Here is a 20,183-nt window from a genome sequence, read left to right as displayed (position 1 = left end):
CAACTAAACCATAACCGTTCTGGATCTGAGTGTAATTATGGGGAGCGTAATTACCCGGGGAAGGATTATGAGAAGTTGGAAAGCATGTAATGTATCAACTACTTGTTGGTCCAATAAAAGGCATCATACCCGCTCCTCCCTCTCCCTCCTTTTACTACTACATGGAAGAACGGACCCCCGCGGGCCCCCCCCCCCCCCCGCCCTTCTTTGCTAATTATGGGGGGCAGAAGTCTGGGCAGTGATTTCTGAGAAAAGCACAAGGAACATAATTTACTTCAAACCATTTCCCCCAAAACGGCTAAAGGTAAGCAGACCGCTCCAGGGATGAATTCATTGCACATCCCGCCAGCACTGTGAGTCCAAGACTTCTGAGGTCCTGGCGTAACGCCTCTGCCCATTCATGTGAGAAACGGAGGAGAAGATTGCACAGCGTGTGACTAGTGAGATCGCTCCTAAATCTGCCTCGGCGTCTCTCCTGCTGAAACCCACTCCTTGCTTCCTATTAAATCCCATATTACTTACAAAATGATCGCTTACACACTCCCCCTGCCCCTCCTTACATCTCAGCCCTAATTTCTCGCTATGCACCACCCCGACTTTTGCGTTCTTCTCAAGGATGTCTTCTCTCTACCCCCTTTGTATCTAAAGCCCTCTCCCGCCTTAAACCTTTTTCACTGACTGCCCCGCACCTCTGGAATGCCCTTCCCCTCAGTACCCGACTAGCACCCTCTCTATCCACCTTTTAAGACCCAACTCAAAACACAGGAAGCATATGAGTAGCTCCGTGGCTGACACTATACACCTCATACATCGACCTTGGCCCCCTGCAGACGCACTTACCAGAACGCCCTCGTACTGTCTCTGCACGTTCTGCCTACTTACCACTTAGATTGTAAGCTCCTCGGGGCAGGGACTCCTTTTCCTCATGTTAGTTATATGTGTGAAGCGCTTATTCCTATTATCAGGCCACGTGAGTTATTGCTATAAAGTGCTATGTACGTGGATGCCGTTGTATAAATAAAGATATACATGCGTCTCTGCCCTGCCATACATCTCTTGTCCTTCTCTCTCTGCAGTCGCAAGCACAATCAGTTATGGATGTTGACTGATGCCCAGGGGCATACAGAGCCATGGCTAGGGTGGTAGAAGGTCTGTGAGTGGGTGCCCTGTTGGGTGGCCGTGTAGCTAGTTCCCGGGCCACCCGCTGTCCTTTCCGTGCTCTTAATGCTCATCTGAAATCTTCTGCCTCTTGCAGAGGAGGAGAGGGACGTGGAGAGAGTGAGTGCGATACAGTGACATTGTGACAGACTGGACCTGTGGCCTGTCCCACCGTAGGGTGACACCAGGGGCACAGGGGTTATTGGGTGTCAGTGTGAGGGGTGGGGGTGCAGACCGCGGGAATGGGAGGGAACCTCATAGCAGTGAATTCATACATAATGCGGCCCAGTAATCCACAATCCCATGTGCTCTGCGTGCACTGCTCTGCATTTAATGCGCAGTGCTCTGCATGTAACGTGCTGTGCATGTAGCATGTGGTGCTCTGCATGTAACGCGCGGTGCTCTGCATGTAATGCGCGGTGCTCATCATGCAGTGCTGTGCATGTAACGCGCGGTGTTCTGCATGTACTACTGTGCATGTAACGCGTGGTGCTCTGCATGCACTGCTGTGCATGTAACGTGCAGGGCTCTGCATGCACTGCTGTGCATGTAACGCGCGGTGCTCTGCATGTAACACGTGGTGCTCTGCATGTAACGCGCGGTGCTCTGCATGCACTGCTGTGCATGTAACGCACGGTGCTCTGCATGTAACACACGGTGCTCTGCATGCACTGCTCTGCATGTAACGTGCGGTGCTCTGCATGCACTGCTGTGCATGTAACGCGCTGTGTTCTGCATGCACTGCTGTGCATGTAACGCGCGGTGCTCTGCATGCACTGCTGTGCATGTAACGCGCGGTGCTCTGCATGTAACATGCGGTGCTCTGCATGCACTGCTGTGCATGTAACGCACGGTGCTCTGCATGTAACGCACGGTGCTGTGCATGTAACGCGCTGTGCTCTGCATGCACTGCTGTGCATGTAACGCGCGGTGCTCTGCATGCACTGCTGTGCATGTAACGCGCGGTGCTCTGCATGCACTGCTGTGCATGTAACGCGCGGTGCTCTGCATGCACCAGCCTCTCTGGTAATGAAGGTGTATGCAGAACATGAGTGAGCAGCTCTAGCCCAATCCTAGGAGTGGAGGGGTTAAGCAGCGTCACACAGAGGAGCTGCACTTTCACACAGATGTGAGGGATCTCACACTTCCAGCTGCCCCAGCCAAATATGTCAGAACCAAGTGCCAGGGGGGAGGTCCGAGCCCAGAGGAGAGGCTGGCCCATCCTCTCCCAACCTGACCCTCCTCCTTGCCCATCCTCACTCCCATCCTCGCCCACCTCCTCTCCCATCCCCGCCCGCCTGCCTACACTCCTGCCCCCTCTCCCATCCTCGTGCCTATCCTCGCCCACCTCCTCTCCCATTCTCGCCCGCCTCCTCTCCCATTCTCGCCCGCCCCCTCTCCCATAGCCCTGTTTCTTTCACTTGCTCTGATCTCTCTTAGGCCTCGTCCAGGGTGGTGCTGAGCGGGCGTGCTCGCTCACACTGAACACGTTGCGACAATGCACGTGGCCTGCATGAGTGGGTGGGCTCGGCGCTCAGCCACTTGCCGAGCAAATTGATTTTGCTGCTCGCACGTCACGTGAGCGGCTCGCCCAATGAGGGCGAACCAGCTCCGTGACGTCGTGACCGCGCCCCCAGACGCGAGCGCACCTAGCCGGCCAGGAATAGCCCGGTCGAGCAGGACGCAGTGCTGGAGTGCCAGTTTCCACCCTGGACGAGGTCTTATGGTTGTATCCATACCACTCACGGCAAATCCAAACCAATGGAGGCCAATGCGCATGTGCATAGTGGGAGCTTGAGCGCGGAGGCGTGGCGAGACAAACTTGTATGTCTTTGCCGCGTGACAGCCAGGTCACGTGAGCGGTTCAGCCAATGAGGGTGAACCGCTCACGTGACGTCACGGGCACGCCCTTGCCACGGCTCCCATCGCTCAACACTGCAGGACACAGATCTCGGCAAGTACAGGTGGGCGTGACGTCGCGCTCGGTCGCGCCTGTACTGTGTCTGAGGCCTTACAGATTCTCTCGTTTCCTCTCTTCCATTGGTCATGTCTATCTCTCCATCTTTCTACCTTCCTGCATCTGTTTCCTTGTTCTCTTTGTATTTCTCCCTAATCTATCAGTTCTATCTCCCCCTCCTGTCCTTCTCTTCCACCCCCTCCTGTCCTTCTCTTCCACCCCCTCCTGTCCTTCTCTTCCACCCCCTCCTGTCCTTCTCTTCCACCCCCTCCTGTCCTTCTCTTCCACCCCCTCCTGTCCTTCTCTTCCACCCCCTCCTGTCCTTCTCTTCCTCCTCCTCCTGTCCTTCTCTTCCACCCCCTCCTGTCCTTCTCTTCCACCCCCTCCTGTCCTTCTCTTCCACCCCCTCCTGTCCTTCTCTTCCACCCCCCTCCTCCTCCTGTCCTTCTCTTCCACCGCCTCCTGTCCTTCTCTTCCACCCCCTCCTGTCCTTCTCTTCCACCCCCTCCTGTCCTTCTCTTCCACCCCCTCCTGTCCTTCTCTTCCACCCCCTCCTGTCCTTCTCTTCCACCCCCCTCCTCCTCCTGTCCTTCTCTTCCATCCCCCTTCCTCCTGTCCTTCTCTTCCACCCCCCCTCCTCCTGTACTCTTCCACCCCCCTCCTCCTGTCCTTCTCTTCGACCCCCCCCTCCTCCTGTCCTTCTCTTCGACCCCCCCCCCTCCTCCTGTCCTTCTCTTCCACCCCCCCTCCTCCTGTCCTTCTCTTCCAGTCCCCCCCCTCCTCCTGTCCTTCTCTTCCAGTCCCGCCCCTCCTCCTGTCCTTCTCTTCCAGCCCCCCCCCTCCTCCTGTCCTTCTCTTCCAGCCCCCCCTCCTCCTCCTCTTGTCCTTCTCTTCCACACCCCCTCCTCCTGTCCTTCTCTTCGACCCCCCCCTCCTCCTGTTCTTCTCTTCCACCCCCCCTCCTCCTGTCCTTCTCTTCCAGTCCCCCCCCTCCTCCTGTCCTTCTCTTCCAGTCCCGCCCCTCCTCCTGTCCTTCTCTTCCAGCCCCCCCCTCCTCCTGTCCTTCTCTTCCAGCCCCCCCTCCTCCTCCTCTTGTCCTTCTCTTCCACACCCCCTCCTCATGTCCTTCTCTTCCACCCCCCTCCTCCTCATGTCCTTCTCTTCCACCCCCCCTCCTCCTGTCCTTCTCTTCCACCCCCTCCTCCTCCTCCTGTCCTTCTCTTCCACCCCCCTCCTCCTCCTCCTCCTCTTCTTTTCCACCCCCCTCCTCATGTCCTTCTCTTCCACCCCCCCTCCTCCTGTCCTTCTCTTCCACCCCCCCTCCTCCTCCTGTCCTTCTCTTCCACCCCCCCTCCTCCTCCTCCTGTCCTTCTCTTCCACCCCCCCTCCTCCTCCTCCTCCCCTTCTTTTCCACCCCCCTCCTCATGTCCTTCTCTTCCACCCCCCTCCTCCTGTCCTTCTCTTCCAGCCCCCCCCCTCCTCCTGTCCTTCTCTTCCAGCCCCCCCTCCTCCTCCTCTTGTCCTTCTCTTCCACACCCCCTCCTCATGTCCTTCTCTTCCACCCCCCCTCCTCCTGTCCTTCTCTTCCACCCCCTCCTCCTCCTCCTGTCCTTCTCTTCCACCCCCCTCCTCCTCCTCCTCCCCTTCTTTTCCACCCCCCTCCTCATGTCCTTCTCTTCCACCCCCCCTCCTCCTGTCCTTCTCTTCCACCCCCCCTCCTCCTCCTGTCCTTCTCTTCCACCCCCCCTCCTCCTCCTCCTGTCCTTCTCTTCCACCCCCCCTCCTCCTCCTGTCCTTCTCTTCCACCCCCCCCTCCTCATGTCCTTCTCTTCCACCCCCCTCCTCCTGTCCTTCTCTTCCACCCCCCCTCCTCCTCCTGTCCTTCTCTTCCACCCCCCCTCCTCCTCCTCCTGTCCTTCTCTTCCACCCCCCCTCCTCCTCCTCCTGTCCTTCTCTTCCACCCCCCTCCTCCTCCTCCTGTCCTTCTCTTCCACCCCCTCCTCCTCCTCCTGTCCTTCTCTTCCACCCCCCCTCCTCCTCCTCCTGTCCTTCTCTTCCACCCCCCCTCCTCCTCCTGTCCTTCTCTTCCACCCCCCCCCCCTCCTCCTCCTCCTGTCCTTTCCTTCCACGCCCCCCCTCCTCATCCTCCTCCTGTCCTTCCCTTCCACCCCCCCCATCCTCCTGTCCTTCTCTTCCAGCCCCCCCTCCTCCTCCTGTCCTTCTCTTCCACCCCCCTCCTCCTGTCCTTCTCTTCCACCCCCTTCCTCCTCCTCCTGTCCTTCCCTTCCACCCCCTCCTCCTCCTGTCCTTCCCTTCCACCCCCCCCTCCTCCTCCTGTCCTTCTCTTCCAACCCCCCTCCTCATGTCCTTCTCTTCCACCCCCCCCTCCTCCTCCCCTTCTCTTCCACCCCCCCTCCTCCTGTCCTTCTCTTACACCCCCCTCCTCCTCCTCCTGTCCTTCTCTTCCATCCCCCCTCCTCATGTCCTTCTCTTACACCCCCCCCTCCTCCTGTCCTTCTCTTCCACCCCCCCCTCCCCCTCCTGTCCTTCTCTTCCACCCCCCTCCTCCTCCTCCTCCTGTCCTTCTCTTCCACCCCCCCTCCTCCTCCTCCTGTCCTTCTCTTCCACCCCCCCTCCTCCTCCTCCTCCTCCTGTCCTTCTCTTCCACCCCCCCCTCCTCCTCCTCCTGTTCTTCTCTTTCACCCCCCCACCCCCCCTCCTCCTCCTCCTGTCCTTCTCTCTCTCTCGCCCCCTCCCCCCCTTTAGGTTCCAATACAGTTACAGTCTGCCTGTTTTCTGAACACATTGTTCAATTTCCTCTTTTGTCAACACCCCAGGGCAATGAGCCTGTCCCCTCCCTCCCAGACAGTGTGACCACTGCAGACTGGGGTCCCTCCCTGTGCCCCGCACTGCCCGCTGCTGAATGTGTGTGTGTGTGTGTACTGTAACTCACAGATTCCGGCTGTGCTGCGATGAGAAGTTCCATCTTCTTGCTGCTGTGCCAGTGTCCCGTGCCTGAGCGGGTAATCCCATTACTACTGCTCTGGGCAGCCAGGAAAATCCCTAACCCCTTCAGGGTTGGACAGACCCTTTTGGCATTGAAGAGGTTAAGATTTTGTTTGCTGGTCGGATGATCAGCTTCCTAATTTTGAAGGGGTGGCCAACTCCAGTCCTCAAGGGCCACCAGCAGGTCAGGTTTTCAGGATATCCCTGCTTCAGCACAGTTGGTTCAATCAGTCCCTGCTTCAGCACAGGTGGCTCATGATTGATCCACTTGTGCTGAAGCTGGACATCCTGAAAACCTGACCCGTTGGTGGCCCATGAGGACTGGAGCTGCCCACCCCTGGGGTACTTCACGTGTTCCATGTAGATGGCATGAAATAATATAGGAGGCACCAGGCTGTCCGTCCCACTTTAGGGTGATACAGAACTAACCTAACGCCAAAGAAGGCTGTCCCTCCCACTTTAGGGTGACAGTCTGTCCCTCTCATAGAGGCAGAACGGCGTTATCCTATCCATCTGCGCAGGTAAATCTTCCCTCGTGGGGAGAGCACGTGGGACACGCCCGAGTGCAGCTTCGCTCTGGTTTCTGTTGCACATGGCACGTTGCACCCACACCTGCAGGATCAAGGAGCACGCTTCTACTCACTGATTGACACCTTGTAATAAGCTGAATGTTTCCAGGAATCGGAATGCATCTCCTTGTGTGAGAAGTCCCAGATTTTATAATGGACAGTGTCACGGTAGCTGAGGACAAGATATAATGAACACCAAATATCTGGGTTGAACTGAACGAGGCTTAGATATAATAAAATATATTTATTCCTTAAAAAAGGTGAACACAGCAATATAGTACAATTAACAGACAAGAAGGTAACACTTACTTAGGGTTGGGGAATGGAGAAGTATCAGCTTGCAATTCTCCAGCAATCCGGTGACATTGAAGATGGTATCAGAAGAAGAACTAAAAACTAGGGTTGACACAGTTTATATACCTGTGTAACCCTATTCTTAACATTGAATACAGACTATTGGTGAACAATTATCTGTATCCAATCCCTAACGTGGAGACACAGATTAACCCATGCCCCCCAGCTAATTAGCCCATGTGTACTGGGACTCTATGGGTAGCCCCATAATTAAATCAGGGGCAACGACCAGTCTACCAAATGAAGTATCTGCATTGTTTGTAGGTGTAGACATAACACTTACAAACCACTCCAGTTTGATGATTCTCCACCCTCGGGTAACAATTAGAGTGGCAGAGTCTGTTGATTTAGTACTTGGTCTGTTGATTAGTACTTAGTGTAAACAATTAGGCAGTTAACTTTTGATCACAGTGCTTAGGCTCAATCAGCCGGCTGCCCTTCATGACCTATTAGCATAGCATGGGGTCTGCATTTTCAGAACAGATCCAAAATACCATACATATATACTTTAATATCTACACATATTAATAAGTTCCATTCTGGTGGGCTCAGTGGGTCGAAATTTGCCAGTTCGTAATGCCTACAGTGACTCCACATATTGGCCAAATATCAACTCCCTGCGACCTCCAGAACTGGAGATACAGAAATGCACTTTAAAACATCTTTAAAATACAGGATTATAATGAAACATGGGAACAGGGGAACATACATTTTCATGACATGACAAGGTGTAAACCACCTTCCTGGACCGCAGTCCAGTTAACCCCTTGCCTCCCTGGTGAGGTCAGGGGGTGGCCATATGGGGTGCAACCCCTTTAATACCGGGCCAATCCCCTCTCCCTCTACAGACAGGTTACACTGGCAAGTTACACCCACACCTGCAGGATCAAGGAGCACGCTTCTAGTCACTGGCACCGTGTAATAAGCTGAATGTTTCCAGGAATCGTAATGCATTTCCTTGTGTGAGACATCCCAGATATTACAAAGTGCAGGTTACACGGCCATTTCCATGCATGTAGTGACTATGCTATAATATGAATACACCTTTGGGGGGGGAGTTTGGGTTTCTGGGGCAGGCAGGGGGTGAGGGGCTGTATATATGTGTGTAGGTGGTGGTCCCTGTGTGCTCTCCTCAGGGTGGGGCTTGGCATGTTTTGGTGTTAGTGGCAGGCGGCCCTCCCAGACACACACAGGACACAGGAATTTTCCATCTTCCTGCCTAACGCCATCAAAAAAAATATTCTATAGAACAGAGCCGTGTCTGTCGGAGGAAGGGGGGGGGGGGTGTGCCCTGTGTATTTTTGTATGGCCATGTGTGCAATGCAGCGTGTTTGTGGTGTGTGTGCAGTGTGATTTGTGTATATGTTGTGTATATGTACAGAGGGCTCGTTGTGTATTTCTGTGTGTCTGCGTGTGGGATCCAGCTTGTTTGAACGTTTTTCAAAGACTATTTAATGTTGTGTGTAGATTTGCAGAAGACACCCCGTATTTCTCTGTGGTTTAGGGTGTTCTCTGAATATTTAGTGCATCAGGAGATTTCATTTTATTAACATATTTGAGAGCTGAAGAAATCTCTTCATACAAGTCGTGTGTGTTATCTATCTAATCTATCCCATCTAATCTCTCCTATCTAATCTCTCCTATCTATCTGTCCGTCCCTATCTCTCCTATCTCTCCTATCGGTGAGATTTCACTACCGTTACATTACCTGCTTGGGTGCAGACTGCAGCAAAGGTAAGTACAAGAGGGTGGTAGGAAGCGGGTACACCGGGCCTTGGAGACAAAATATCACATTTATTTAAACCTCAATGTTTCGGCTCACTCCGGCCTTGCCGGCTCTAGCAATAGCAGCACCAAACTGGTAGCCCCTCTGGATGGACCTCGGGGGCCCACCCCCCAGCGGGTAATAATACTTACCCACCCAAGCAGATGCACGGAGCCCCTCCAGCCGTAGGGACACTGGGATCGTCGCTCTACTCTCTCCCCTTCACAGTGACACCCCGCTGTGCCAGCAATGCCACCCCGCTATACCAGCAATGCCACCCCGCTATACCAGCAATGCCACCCCGCTATACCAGCAAGGCCACCCCGCTATACCAGCAAGGCCACCCCGCTATACCAGCAATGCCACCCCGCTATACCAGCAATGCCACCCCGCTATACCAGCAAGGCCACCCCGCTATACCAGCAAGGCCACCCCGCTATACCAGCAAGGCCACCCCTCCTATACCAGCAAGTACACCCCTCCTATACCAGCAAGTACACCCCTCCTATACCAGCAAGTACACCCCTCTATACCAGCAAGTACACCCCTCTATACCAGCAAGTACACCCCTCTATACCAGCAAGTACACCCCTCTATACCAGCAAGTACACCCCTCTATACCAGCAAGTACACCCCTCTATACCAGCAAGTACACCCCTCTATACCAGCAAGTACACCCCTCTATACCAGCAAGTACACCCCTCTATACCAGCAATGCCATCCCTCCTATACCAGCAAATACACCCCTATATACCAGCAATGCCACCCCTCTATACCAGCAAGTACACCCCTCTATACCAACAATGCCACCCCACAAAGCTGCGACATTAACCCAACAACCTCCCGATACAAACCCACCAAACGGTGCATACCCACAGGGCGGGCTACTCTCCTCCCGGGCACGTGTGTGAGGACCCGCTCAAGGCGTGAGGACCCCCTCCTCTGGTTACCCCTCCTAGCTTCTCTCATCACTCTTCTCACATGTAACCCTTCCTTACTAAAACTTGCGGAGGTGGGTTCCCCCAGTCATGGGCGATTCTGTGTCCCCTCCCTCCACCTGTGCAGTGATTGTGTGTGGTGTGTCCCTCCCTCCACCTGTGCAGTGATTGTGTGTGTCCCTCCCTCCACCTGTGCAGTGATTGTGTTGTGTGTGTCCCTCCCTCCACCTGTGCAGTGATTGTGTGTGTGTGTCCCTCCCTCCACCTGTGCAGTGATTGTGTGTGGTGTGTTCCTCCCTCCACCTGTGCAGTGATTGTGTGTGTGTGTGTCCCCTCCCTCTCACCTGTGCAGTGATTGTGTGTGTGTGTGTGTCCCTCCCTCCACCTATGCAGTGATTGTGTGTGTGTGTGTCCCTCCCTCCACCTGTGCAGTGATTGTGTGTGTGTGTGTGTGTGTCCCTCCCTCCACCTGTGCAGTGGTTGTGTGTGTCCAGGATTGTATATGCAGAGGAAGGTGTGTTTGATACAATATATCTGGCCTTGCATTGAAAACGTTTTAACTCCTTTCCGCTGGCGTCTGTCATTATCATAATTGGGTATTTGTAATCCTTTCTGATAGTACAGGCGAACAGAGTGGGATCTGACAATGCAGCCCCCTAAGTGTCAGTGAGACCCCTAATTTATTGGGTACCAGATGATGCCCCTGCTGAGAGTATCCAAAATCCCCCTGATTTAGTATTACAGCCCCTCAACATTCTGACACCCACACACATGTTTATATATGCATACAACTACAAACATGTACAACTACACACACACACACACATAATACTATATATATACGCACACACACATTCAAACTCTTACACGCAACAAAATATGCAGGTGTGGTGTGTAATATATATAATCATATATGTATGTATGGTATGTATGTCCCATGCTGTGCTTAAAAGCTGTGTGAACAGTGATGTATTTTGCTTAAATGGGCTCCATGTGAATGGATATTCCAGGCAGAAAGGTGACACGTGTGCCCATTTTGCATGTCATTTCCCAGAACCCCTTGCTGCACTGGGAGCACTGTATACTAGGTGATAATGGTTGAAAGGAGGGTTGCAGACCTGTCTAAGACATGTGAATGTGCTCATAAGTGATATTCCTTATTGGCTATATGCCAACGGTGGAGGTTTTTTGTTGCCTTTTTTCACCCACCGTAACTTAAAATGTAATGGTAAAACCTACCCAGCCTAGAAATATCACAAAGCAAGTATAAACCAAGCTCACACTTGATGATACCCATCAAGGTTGAAACATGTCTGTGAGTGGTTTGACTTGCTTTGCTAGTCCCATGCTGTGCTTAAAAGGTGTGTGTGTGTTGTGTGTGTGTGTGTGTGTGTGTGTGTGTGTGTGTGTGTGTGAGTGTATATATATAATTATATATCATATATATTATATAATATAATATATATATTTATACTATATTTTTTTTTTAGTGCGTGTACATACATGCACTGATATGTGACACATATTTCTTACTGACTTATTTTATCATTTAGTGATGTTCAAATTTCCCAGAGGGAAAAAAATTAGTCTGTTTATTAAAAAAAAAATAACCCAAACTCCCAGCCATACGTCCCGTCATTTCTTAGCAGAGCAAACCGCAAGTCAGCAGGAATTTAAGTTTTCCCGTCACCATACCAGGCCCCCCTCAGGGTCACTGTACCCCCCTCCTGCACTTGCCAGCAGAATTTCAGTTTGGGGGGTGTCAGTAGGAGGAGTTGGGGAGCAGTTACGTGAGGCACAGATTATAAAGGGGGATGTATCAGTCTGGGCTTTCTTTAGTTTAATGAATCGGCAGCAGGTTTGAGCAGAGTAGAAGATGAGATTAAAAAACACAGAAGGTATATACTGCTCACAAAATGAAAATGATGTAATTGGAATTATGGTTTTCGCCTCTAAATGCCTAGATTGGCATTGGGTGCATCAGATGGGCTAACTGTTATAATAAATGTGATGTTTTTAACAGCCCTGAAGTGCATCTATCACTGGGCTTCTAGCTAGGGAGGGGGTTGGTAACACATCCCTTTCTCTAATTTTGGTAATAAAGATGAGACTATACTCGCCGCGCATGCACATGGCGCACGCCTGTCGGAAGCTCAAGAATGTGAACTGTACTTCAGGCGATGGGGAGGCGTCGGCGTGACGTCACGTGAGCGGTTTTGCCCTCATTGGCTGAACCACGTACAGGACTCGACCGTCGCGCGCAAAGACAAAATTAATTTGTCTGGCCGAGAATCGCCTTCATTGGTATTCATTAGTTTGTGATTGGGCAGCGTTGCGCGCAAGCGCACCACCAGTATAATCATGATCTAACCTGGCCTAACGATCTGCATCCGATATAAGAACCCTGATTAACGAGCTTCTGTAATTGATGCAGCCGGAAGAAATGGCAATAAACGTTTGTTTTGGATTCACTGCACAAAGTGTGACCGTTTGGGGTCTGCACTTGCCCTGCCTGGGTATTATTTGCCCTCACTGACTGCCCCTCTCTCTCTCCCTACAGCCTGCCTCTTCCGTTACAACCTGCTGGTCCCTGGTCTACCTGCTGTTCCTGCTGCTCCTGCCGTGGTTTGGGAGTCCCAGCCCCCGCAGTATGAGAGGTAACAGAGTAACAGTCGCTGCGATCTGATGCATCACTGCAGGGCCTTGTGTTATCGAAGGTCAAATGCAGCACGTGAAAGGGGTTAATGTCTTCATATCCACCTCTGGTTGCAGTTCTCTTCTCTTGCGCTCTCTTCTCTCTCTCTCTCGCGCGCGCGCTCTCTCTCTCTCTCTTTTATCATTTTTCCTCTCTTTCCCCGGTCGCGCCATCTGCCTCTCTCTCTCTTCTCTCTCTTTCCTGCCTGCGCTCTCTCTCGCGCGCGCCACTCTCGCGCTATATTTCCCTTTTATCATTTTCCTCTCTTTTGCTCGCTCGCGCCCTCTGCCCTCTCTTTACCGCTTGCGCTCGCGCTCTCTCTCTGCCGCGCTCGCGCTCTCTCTCTGTCCGCGCTCGCGCTCTCTCTCTGCCGCGCTCGCGCTCTCTCTCTGCCGCGCTCGCGCTCTCTCTCTGCCGCGCTCGCGCTCTCTCTCTGCCGCGCTTCGCGCTCTCTCTCTGCCTGCGCTCGCGCTCTCTCTCGTGCCGCGGCTCGCTCTCATGTAGGTTTGGATGAGCCTCTGTGTTTTTTATATCAAACATTCCTGGGAATAACACCAGCTCCAGCCTTCCCCATCTCCTCCTCCTATTCCGTGTATCTATTTTGCCCTCGCAGTCTATCTCTCTCTGCGTGTCTCTCTCTCTCTCTCTGCGTGTCTCTCTCTCTCTCTGCGTGTCTCTCTCTCTCTCTGCGTCTCTCTCTCTCTTCTCTGCGTCTCTCTCTCTCTCCTCTGCTGGTGTCTCTCTCTCTGCGTGTCTCCTCTCGTCTCTCTCTGCGTGTCTCTCTCTCTCTCTCTCTCTGCGTTTCTCTCTCTCTCTCTCTCTGCGTTTCTCTCTCTCTCTCTCTCTGCGCGTGTCTCTCTCTCTCTCTCTCTCTCTCTCTCTCTCTCTCTCTCTCTCTGCGTGTCTCTCTCTCTCTCTCTTCTCTGCGTGTCTCTCTCTCTCTCTCTCTCTCTGCGTGTCTCTCTCTTCTCGTCTCTCTCTCTCTCTCTGCGTTTCTCTCTCTCTCTCTCTCTCCTCTCTCTCTCTCTCTCTCTTCTCTGCGTGTCTCTCTCTCTCTCTCTCTCTCTGCGTTGTCTCTCTCTCTCTCTCTCTGCGTGTCTCTCTCTCTCTCTCTCTCTCTGCGTGTCTCTCTCTCTCTCTGCGTGTCTCTCTCTCTCTCTGCGTCTCTCTCTCTCTCCTCTGCGTGTCTCTCTCTCTGCGTGTCTCCCCTCTCTCTCTCTCTGCGTGTCTCTCTCTCTCTCTCTCTGCGTGTCTCTCTCTCTCTCTCTCTCTCTGCGTTTTCTCTCTCTCTCTCTCTCTCTCTCTCTCTCTCTCTCTCTCTCTCTCTCTCTCTCTCTCTGCGTGTCTCTCTCTCTCTCTCTCTCTGTCTCTCTCTCTCTCTCTCTCTCTCTGCGTGTCTCTCTCTCTCTGCGTGTCCTCTCTCTCTCTCTCTCTGCGTGTCTCTCTCTCTCTCTGCGTCTCTCTCTCTCTCTCTCTCTCTGCGTGTCTCTCTCTCTCTCTGCGTGTCTCTCTCTCTCTCTGCGTCTCTCTCTCTCTCTCGTGCGTGCTCTCTCTCTCTCTCTGCGTGTCTCTCTCTCTGCGTGTCTCTCTCTCTCTCTCTCTCTCTCTCTGCGTGTCTCTCTCTCTGCGTGTCTCTCTCTCTCTCCTCTCTCTGCGTGTCTCTCTCTCTCTGCGTGTCTCTCTCTCTGCGTGTCTCTCTCTCTCTCTCTCTCTCTCTCTCTCTCTGCGTGTGTCTCTCTCTCTCTCTCTCTCTCTCTGCGTGTCTCTCTCTCTCTCTCTCTCTCTGCGTGTCTCTCTCTCTCTCTCTCTCTACGTGTCTCTCTCTCTCTCTCTCTCTCTCTCTCTGCGTGTCTCTCTCTGCGTGTGTCTCTCTCTCTCTCTGGCGTGTGTCTCTGCGTCTCCCTCCTGTCTTTACTGTCACTGCCAAACTGTCTCTTCATATAAACCTTCCCTTGTTGAATTCCTCTCTGAATTTTCCAATCCCCTGCAGCCTTGACAGTTTATCCGGGTAAACCCTTTTTTTTCACAGCCTGTGCTGTCCTTGGCTGCTCCTCACTACTCCTCACTGCTCCTGGAAACAACTTCCTTTGTTTGTAGTGATACGTTGTAACTGGATAGAGCTTTACCACTGCACATCAAAGTTACGCATGCAGCCACCTCTGAGCTGCAATGCTGCCAGCCCATTGATACTCTGAACCTGCAGGGCAACTTCCAACTGGGCGAGAATGAGAAAAAGACAATGCACTCATACCGATAATTAAACAATAATAGTATTAATTAATGGCCATTTGCACACCTGTAATTGCAATTTACAGGTGTGGCACCTGCAGGCAGTAAAACAGATAACAAGCTTAACTGGAGGTACGCAAGGCAGAGGAAGGGTGCATTTGTGTGCCGCACACCTCCCAGGCAGTGAAAGAGAGTTAACCATAATGGAAATACAGGGGGGGAAACAATAGTGTGTGTATACATACATGACATATATCTTATATCTACTAGTTAGTGAAAGCACTGTATGCCTGCCTGCCTGCCTGCATGCATGCATGCCAGCCTGCCTGCCTGCCTGGGATGTCCGGTGTCCCTAGGGGAAATCTCATTGGTCCCTTGGGCCGCCCTGGAAATCTCATTGGTCCCTTGGGCCGCCCCCGCACACCTCTCATTGGCCTGAGGCGGAGTGACGGCCAAAGGACACACACACAGGGACACACACACAGGGACACACAGGGACACACACACAGGGACACACACACACAGGGACACACACACACAGGGACACACACACACAGGGACACATACACACACACAGGGACACACACACACAGGGACACACACACACACACAGGACACACACTCTCCCCCGTCAGTTGGACCGCAGCTCACCTTCCACACCCCCCCCCCCCCTCCTCTCCCGGTGCCCCTCCTCTCCCGGTGCCCCTCCTCTCCCGGTGCCCCTCACTCTCTCCCCCCTCCCCACCTCACCCAAATCCCCACGCTCCGCAACATCCCCAGCCGCACCATCACCCTCACCGTGCGCCGCGGAGGAAGCGCGGCCCCTGCTGCTCAGCAGCAAACTCCAGGCTCCTTCCCCCTCGCGGCGCGGCCCGGGCCTCCTGCTCTCCCCATCACGTGCGCCGCTACCGGAGAGGGGAAGCGCGGTGCGGGACTCCCCATCACGTGTGACGCTACCGGAGAGGGGAAGTGCGGCGCGGGACTCCCCATCACGTGCGCCGCTACCGGAGAGGGGAAGCGCGGCGCGGGACTCCCCATCACGTGTGACGCTACCGGAGAGGGGAAGCGCGGCGCGGGACTCCCCATCACGTGTGACGCTACCGGAGAGGGGAAGCGCGGCGCGGGACTCCCCATCACGTGCGCCGCTACCGGAGAGGGGAAGCGCGGGCCGGGCCTCCTGCTCTCCCCATCACGTGCGCCGCTACCGGAGAGGGGAAGCGCGGGCCGGGCCTCCTGCTCTCCCCATCACGTGCGCCGCTACCGGAGAGGGGAAGCGCGGGCCGGGCCTCCTGCTCTCCCCATCACGTGCGCCGCTACCGGAGAGGGGAAACGCGGCGCGGGACTCCTGCCACTCTTGCCCCCCCCCCCCCCCAGCTTCCCGAACTCACCTCCTGCCCCAGCCAGATGCCACGGGGTCAAGGTAAGTCACACACCGTCTCCCACCCACGCACTGTCACCCAGTCACCCACACACCCACCCAGTCACTTTCACCCACCCAGCCACTCAGTCACCCACCCACTCAGTCACCCACTCAGTCACCCACTCACTTAGTCACCCACCCACTCACTCAGTCACCCACCCACTCACTCAGTCACCCACCCACTCACTCAGTCACCCACCCACTCACTCACTCAGTCACCACCCACACACCCACCCAGTCACCCACCCAGTCACCCACCCAGTCACCCACTCAGTCACCCACCCACACACCCACCCAGTCACCCACCCACACACCCACCCAGTCACTTTCACCCAGTCACCCACTTTCACCCAGTCACCCACCCACCCACTCAGTCACCCACCCACTCAGTCACCCAGTCACCCACCCATTCAGTCACCCAGTCACCCATTCAGTCAGTCACCCAGTCACCCACCCATTCAGTAAGTCAGTCACCCACTCACCCACCCACTCACTCACTCAGTCACCGACCCACTCAGTCACCCAGTCACCCACCCATTCAGTCACCCATTCAGTCAGTCACCCAGTCACCCACCCATTCAGTCAGTCAGTCACCCACTCACCCACCCAGTCAGTTACCCACTCACCCACCCAGTCAGTCACCCACTCACCCACCCAGTCAGTCACCCAGTCAGTCACCCACTCACCCACCAAGTCAGTCACCCACTCACCCACCCAGTCAGTCAGTCACTCACCCACCCAGTCAGTCACCCACTCACCCACCCAGTCAGTCACCCACTCACCCACCCAGTCACTCACCCACCCAGTCAGTCACTCACCCACCCAGTCAGTCTCCCACTCACCCACCCACCGACCCAACTCACCCACCCAACCACCGACCCAAAGTCACCCACCGACCCAAAGTCACCCACCCACCGACCCAAAGTCAAACCGACCCAAAGTCACCCACCCACCGACCCAAAGTCACATACCCACCGACCCAAAGTCACACACCCACCGACCCAAAGTCAAACCGACCCAAAGTCACCCACCCACCGACCCAAAGTCACCCACCCATGACCCAAAGTCAAACCGACCCAAAGTCACCCACCCACCCACTCAGTCAAGTGTCACACACCCACCCAGTCACCCACACACTCAGTCAACTCAGTCACCCACCTAGCTGTCAAGGGGGGGGGGGGAAGCCTAACCCTGTCGTACGCCCCCCCAAAATTACATCCCGGGCAACGCCGGGTCTCTCAGCTAGTATATATATATATATATACACACGTGCACACACACATGTATTTTTCCTTTTTGTGACCTCATTGCAAGCTTCGGAACAATTAAATCATACTCACTCTTTCCTAAACCGGACAATTTCTGGGCTCGGATATTACAAACACCCATCTGCTATTCTCTGTGCAGTTCCTTCCATTAAAGGCCCGACATGGAGAGTGAGCCTGGCCACCAGCCCGGGGCCCGACCCCCCCCCCGCACTGCCTGCCTCTTCATACGTGTTTCTTTGACCACCTCGTCCCCTGGGGAATCTTCCCCTTAAACGGGTTTATTTGATGCTTCTGTTGCTCAAAATTTCCGGGCCGTAAAATGCTTATTTCTGTTATTTGTGGTTTTCCTATTACTTTTTCTTTTAGTAAAAGCTCACAAGCCAGGGAGGCAAAGGAACATAAGGGCTAGGGACTTAAAAAGCAGTTGTACTGTGTCTGGTTAAAAAAAAAACATTTTGTAAGCATTGAGGCGAAGTTATCTAGACCCTATTTTAGAAAAAAATTCCTGATAATCTGCAGTCAGGTCACCCAACTTTACATATAATCCCAGGACTGTCTGAGCCTGTCCCTGATACGCTGGAGTCGGGGGAACACCCAACATTGCAGATTATCAGGGACCGGATCAGACAGTCCTGGGATTATATGTAGTCAGGAGGTCACCCAACATTACACATAACGCCAGCACTGTCTGATCCTCTCCCCATATTTTCTACAGTCAGGAGGTCACTCTGACCCATGTACACAGAGAGGAGTATAATACAGACAGACTGCAGCATTCCCTAACAATGCTTGGGGTTTAGCCATTCTTTCTACCCACACACAGCAGAAGCTGAGATGGATCAGTGTCCCCGTGTCCCTGCGTGTGAGGCCTTCCTATGTGTCCGTATTGTTCGGTCCGTGGCTCTCTGCTTCTGCATAAACGGCTAAACGGGGAGCAGGCTGGCAGAGCGGCGTGGGGATAAAAACAATGTTTCCTATTTGCCAAAGGCTGCAGAATCGGGGGAAAGAACTACACCAGATTTATCAATGGGAAAATCCCACTTCTTGTTCGCACCAGTTCTGCAGCTGGGGATCGTGTGCGCGCAGCGTGCAAACGTCACAACTGCTTTTTGTTCATGTGAAACGGCCCCCTGCTCTGGTGTCGGTTTGTTCCCACGTTGGATTAATAATTGTTTTTAACGGTTTGCAATAAAATCCAATGGGCTAATGAAGTACACTTGACCGTGGGAACTGAATCTCTTTGCCTTACGCTTGTTTATTATGATTTCTAAGTATATAGTTTCATACATTTGGGCAGTTCATGCACGAGACCCAAACTCAGGACTTGGGAACCAGATTAGGAGTTTATTTGCATGAATATAATTTGAGATCCGAAGAGATGTCCTCTTCCTACAAGTAGTGTGTGGTCTGATATCCTACCTGTCCTAATTGCCTGGGTGCAGACTTGGTCAAATAGGAATTAAACTTCTTAACGCTGGTCACTTTTGCATTAATGTTCAAACTTGAGAACTCCCTTTTAGCGGTGACTCAACTTTACACCTCGCTGACGCACACCAGGTCTTGGAGGAAATCAGATCAATGTTTTAGCTCCAAAGGCTGAATGCGCCGAAACGTTGATATGTACAAATACATTTGATATTATTTCTCCGAGACCTGGTGTGCCCGCTTCCTATCACATATATATGTGTATATCTATATCAACACACGCAGGCGCAGTGGCGAGAAAGCTTGGAAACCTCAATGATATTTACGGAAATTCCATAGTTTTTCCATCATAAACTTGTGGAATGAAAACCAGTCTTTTCATAAATAGCCAATAGTGTTTATATTAACCAATTCCATGTCTTTTGAAACAAATTGATGTGTGATTTAGACAAACAATGAGTAAGTGTAACCCTGGTTTTATCAGCTAAATTAAAGGGGATAATTAGAATCGGGTGTTTAAATAATTAAGAAGATCTTCAGGGGTGAGTTTGGGAGGCCCCATCCTATGTAAAGATCAGAAACTTTGAGTTTTGTCTTCATCATACAAGTGTCTGGAAACACGTGATATCACGATCAAAGTAAATCTCTGAGGACCGCAGAAAAGCCGTTATGGATGCTCATCAGTCTAAAAAGAGTTATAACACCATTTCTAATGATTTGGGGCTCCACCAATCCACTGTCAGATAGATTAGTCTACAAATGGAGAAAGTTCAAGACCACAGTCATTCTACTCAGGAGTGGTCGTAGAAAACCCAAATTCTCTCCAAGAACAAACCCGGCAAATCATCCACGAAGTCACAAAGAACCCCAGGCTAATATCCAAGGATCTGCCGGCCACTCTCACCTTGACTAATGTGAGTGTTCATGACTCAACTATCAGAAAAAGACTGATCAAGAATGGTGTACAGGGAAGTATAGCCAGGAGGAAACCACTGCTCTCTAAAAAAAACTGAAGGTCACCAAAGAGCACATAGATGATCCATAAGACTTCTGGAATAATGTTTCCTGGACAGACAAGTCAAAGGTAGAACTTTTTGGCCTCAATGAGAAACGTTCTGTTTGGCAAAAAACAAATACTGCTTTCGAACAGAAGAACCAAGCCATGTTGGTGGGAATGTGATGGTTTGGGGCTGCTTTACTACCTGAGGACCTGGACGGCTTGCCATCATTGACACAACTATGAATTCTGCATTGTATCAGAAGATTCTAGAGAAGAATGTCGGGCCATCTATCCATGAGCTGACACGAAAGTGGGTCATGCAGCAAGACAATGATCCTAAATATACAAGTGGCTCTACAAGAAGAAGAAATTCCACGTTTTAGAATGGCCTAGTCAAAG

The 20,183-nt window shown here is 52.7% G+C and overlaps 1 protein-coding gene across 6 annotated transcripts in view; it reads left to right on the top strand.

Moving 5' to 3' along the window:
- The window catches only part of PIEZO1 (piezo type mechanosensitive ion channel component 1 (Er blood group)), a 113,706-nt gene that overhangs the window by 16,079 nt on the left and 77,444 nt on the right, over positions 1-20,183 (top strand). For all 6 annotated transcript variants that reach the window (XR_012789137.1, XR_012789138.1, XR_012789140.1 and 3 more), the window contains exon 2: positions 12,308-12,404. Coding sequence is in view for 2 of the 6 variants with exons in the window: in XM_075576784.1 (XP_075432899.1) it covers positions 12,398-12,404 (7 nt within the window). In the remaining 4 variants the exon portion in view is untranslated. The remainder of the gene's footprint in view (positions 1-12,307; positions 12,405-20,183) is intronic.

This window comes from Ascaphus truei, chromosome 19 (assembly GCF_040206685.1).
Source record: "Ascaphus truei isolate aAscTru1 chromosome 19, aAscTru1.hap1, whole genome shotgun sequence".
Taxonomy (NCBI): Eukaryota; Metazoa; Chordata; class Amphibia; order Anura; family Ascaphidae; genus Ascaphus; species Ascaphus truei.
Note: the sequence above shows the minus strand (reverse complement) of the source record. Positions and strands in the feature narration are given on the sequence as shown.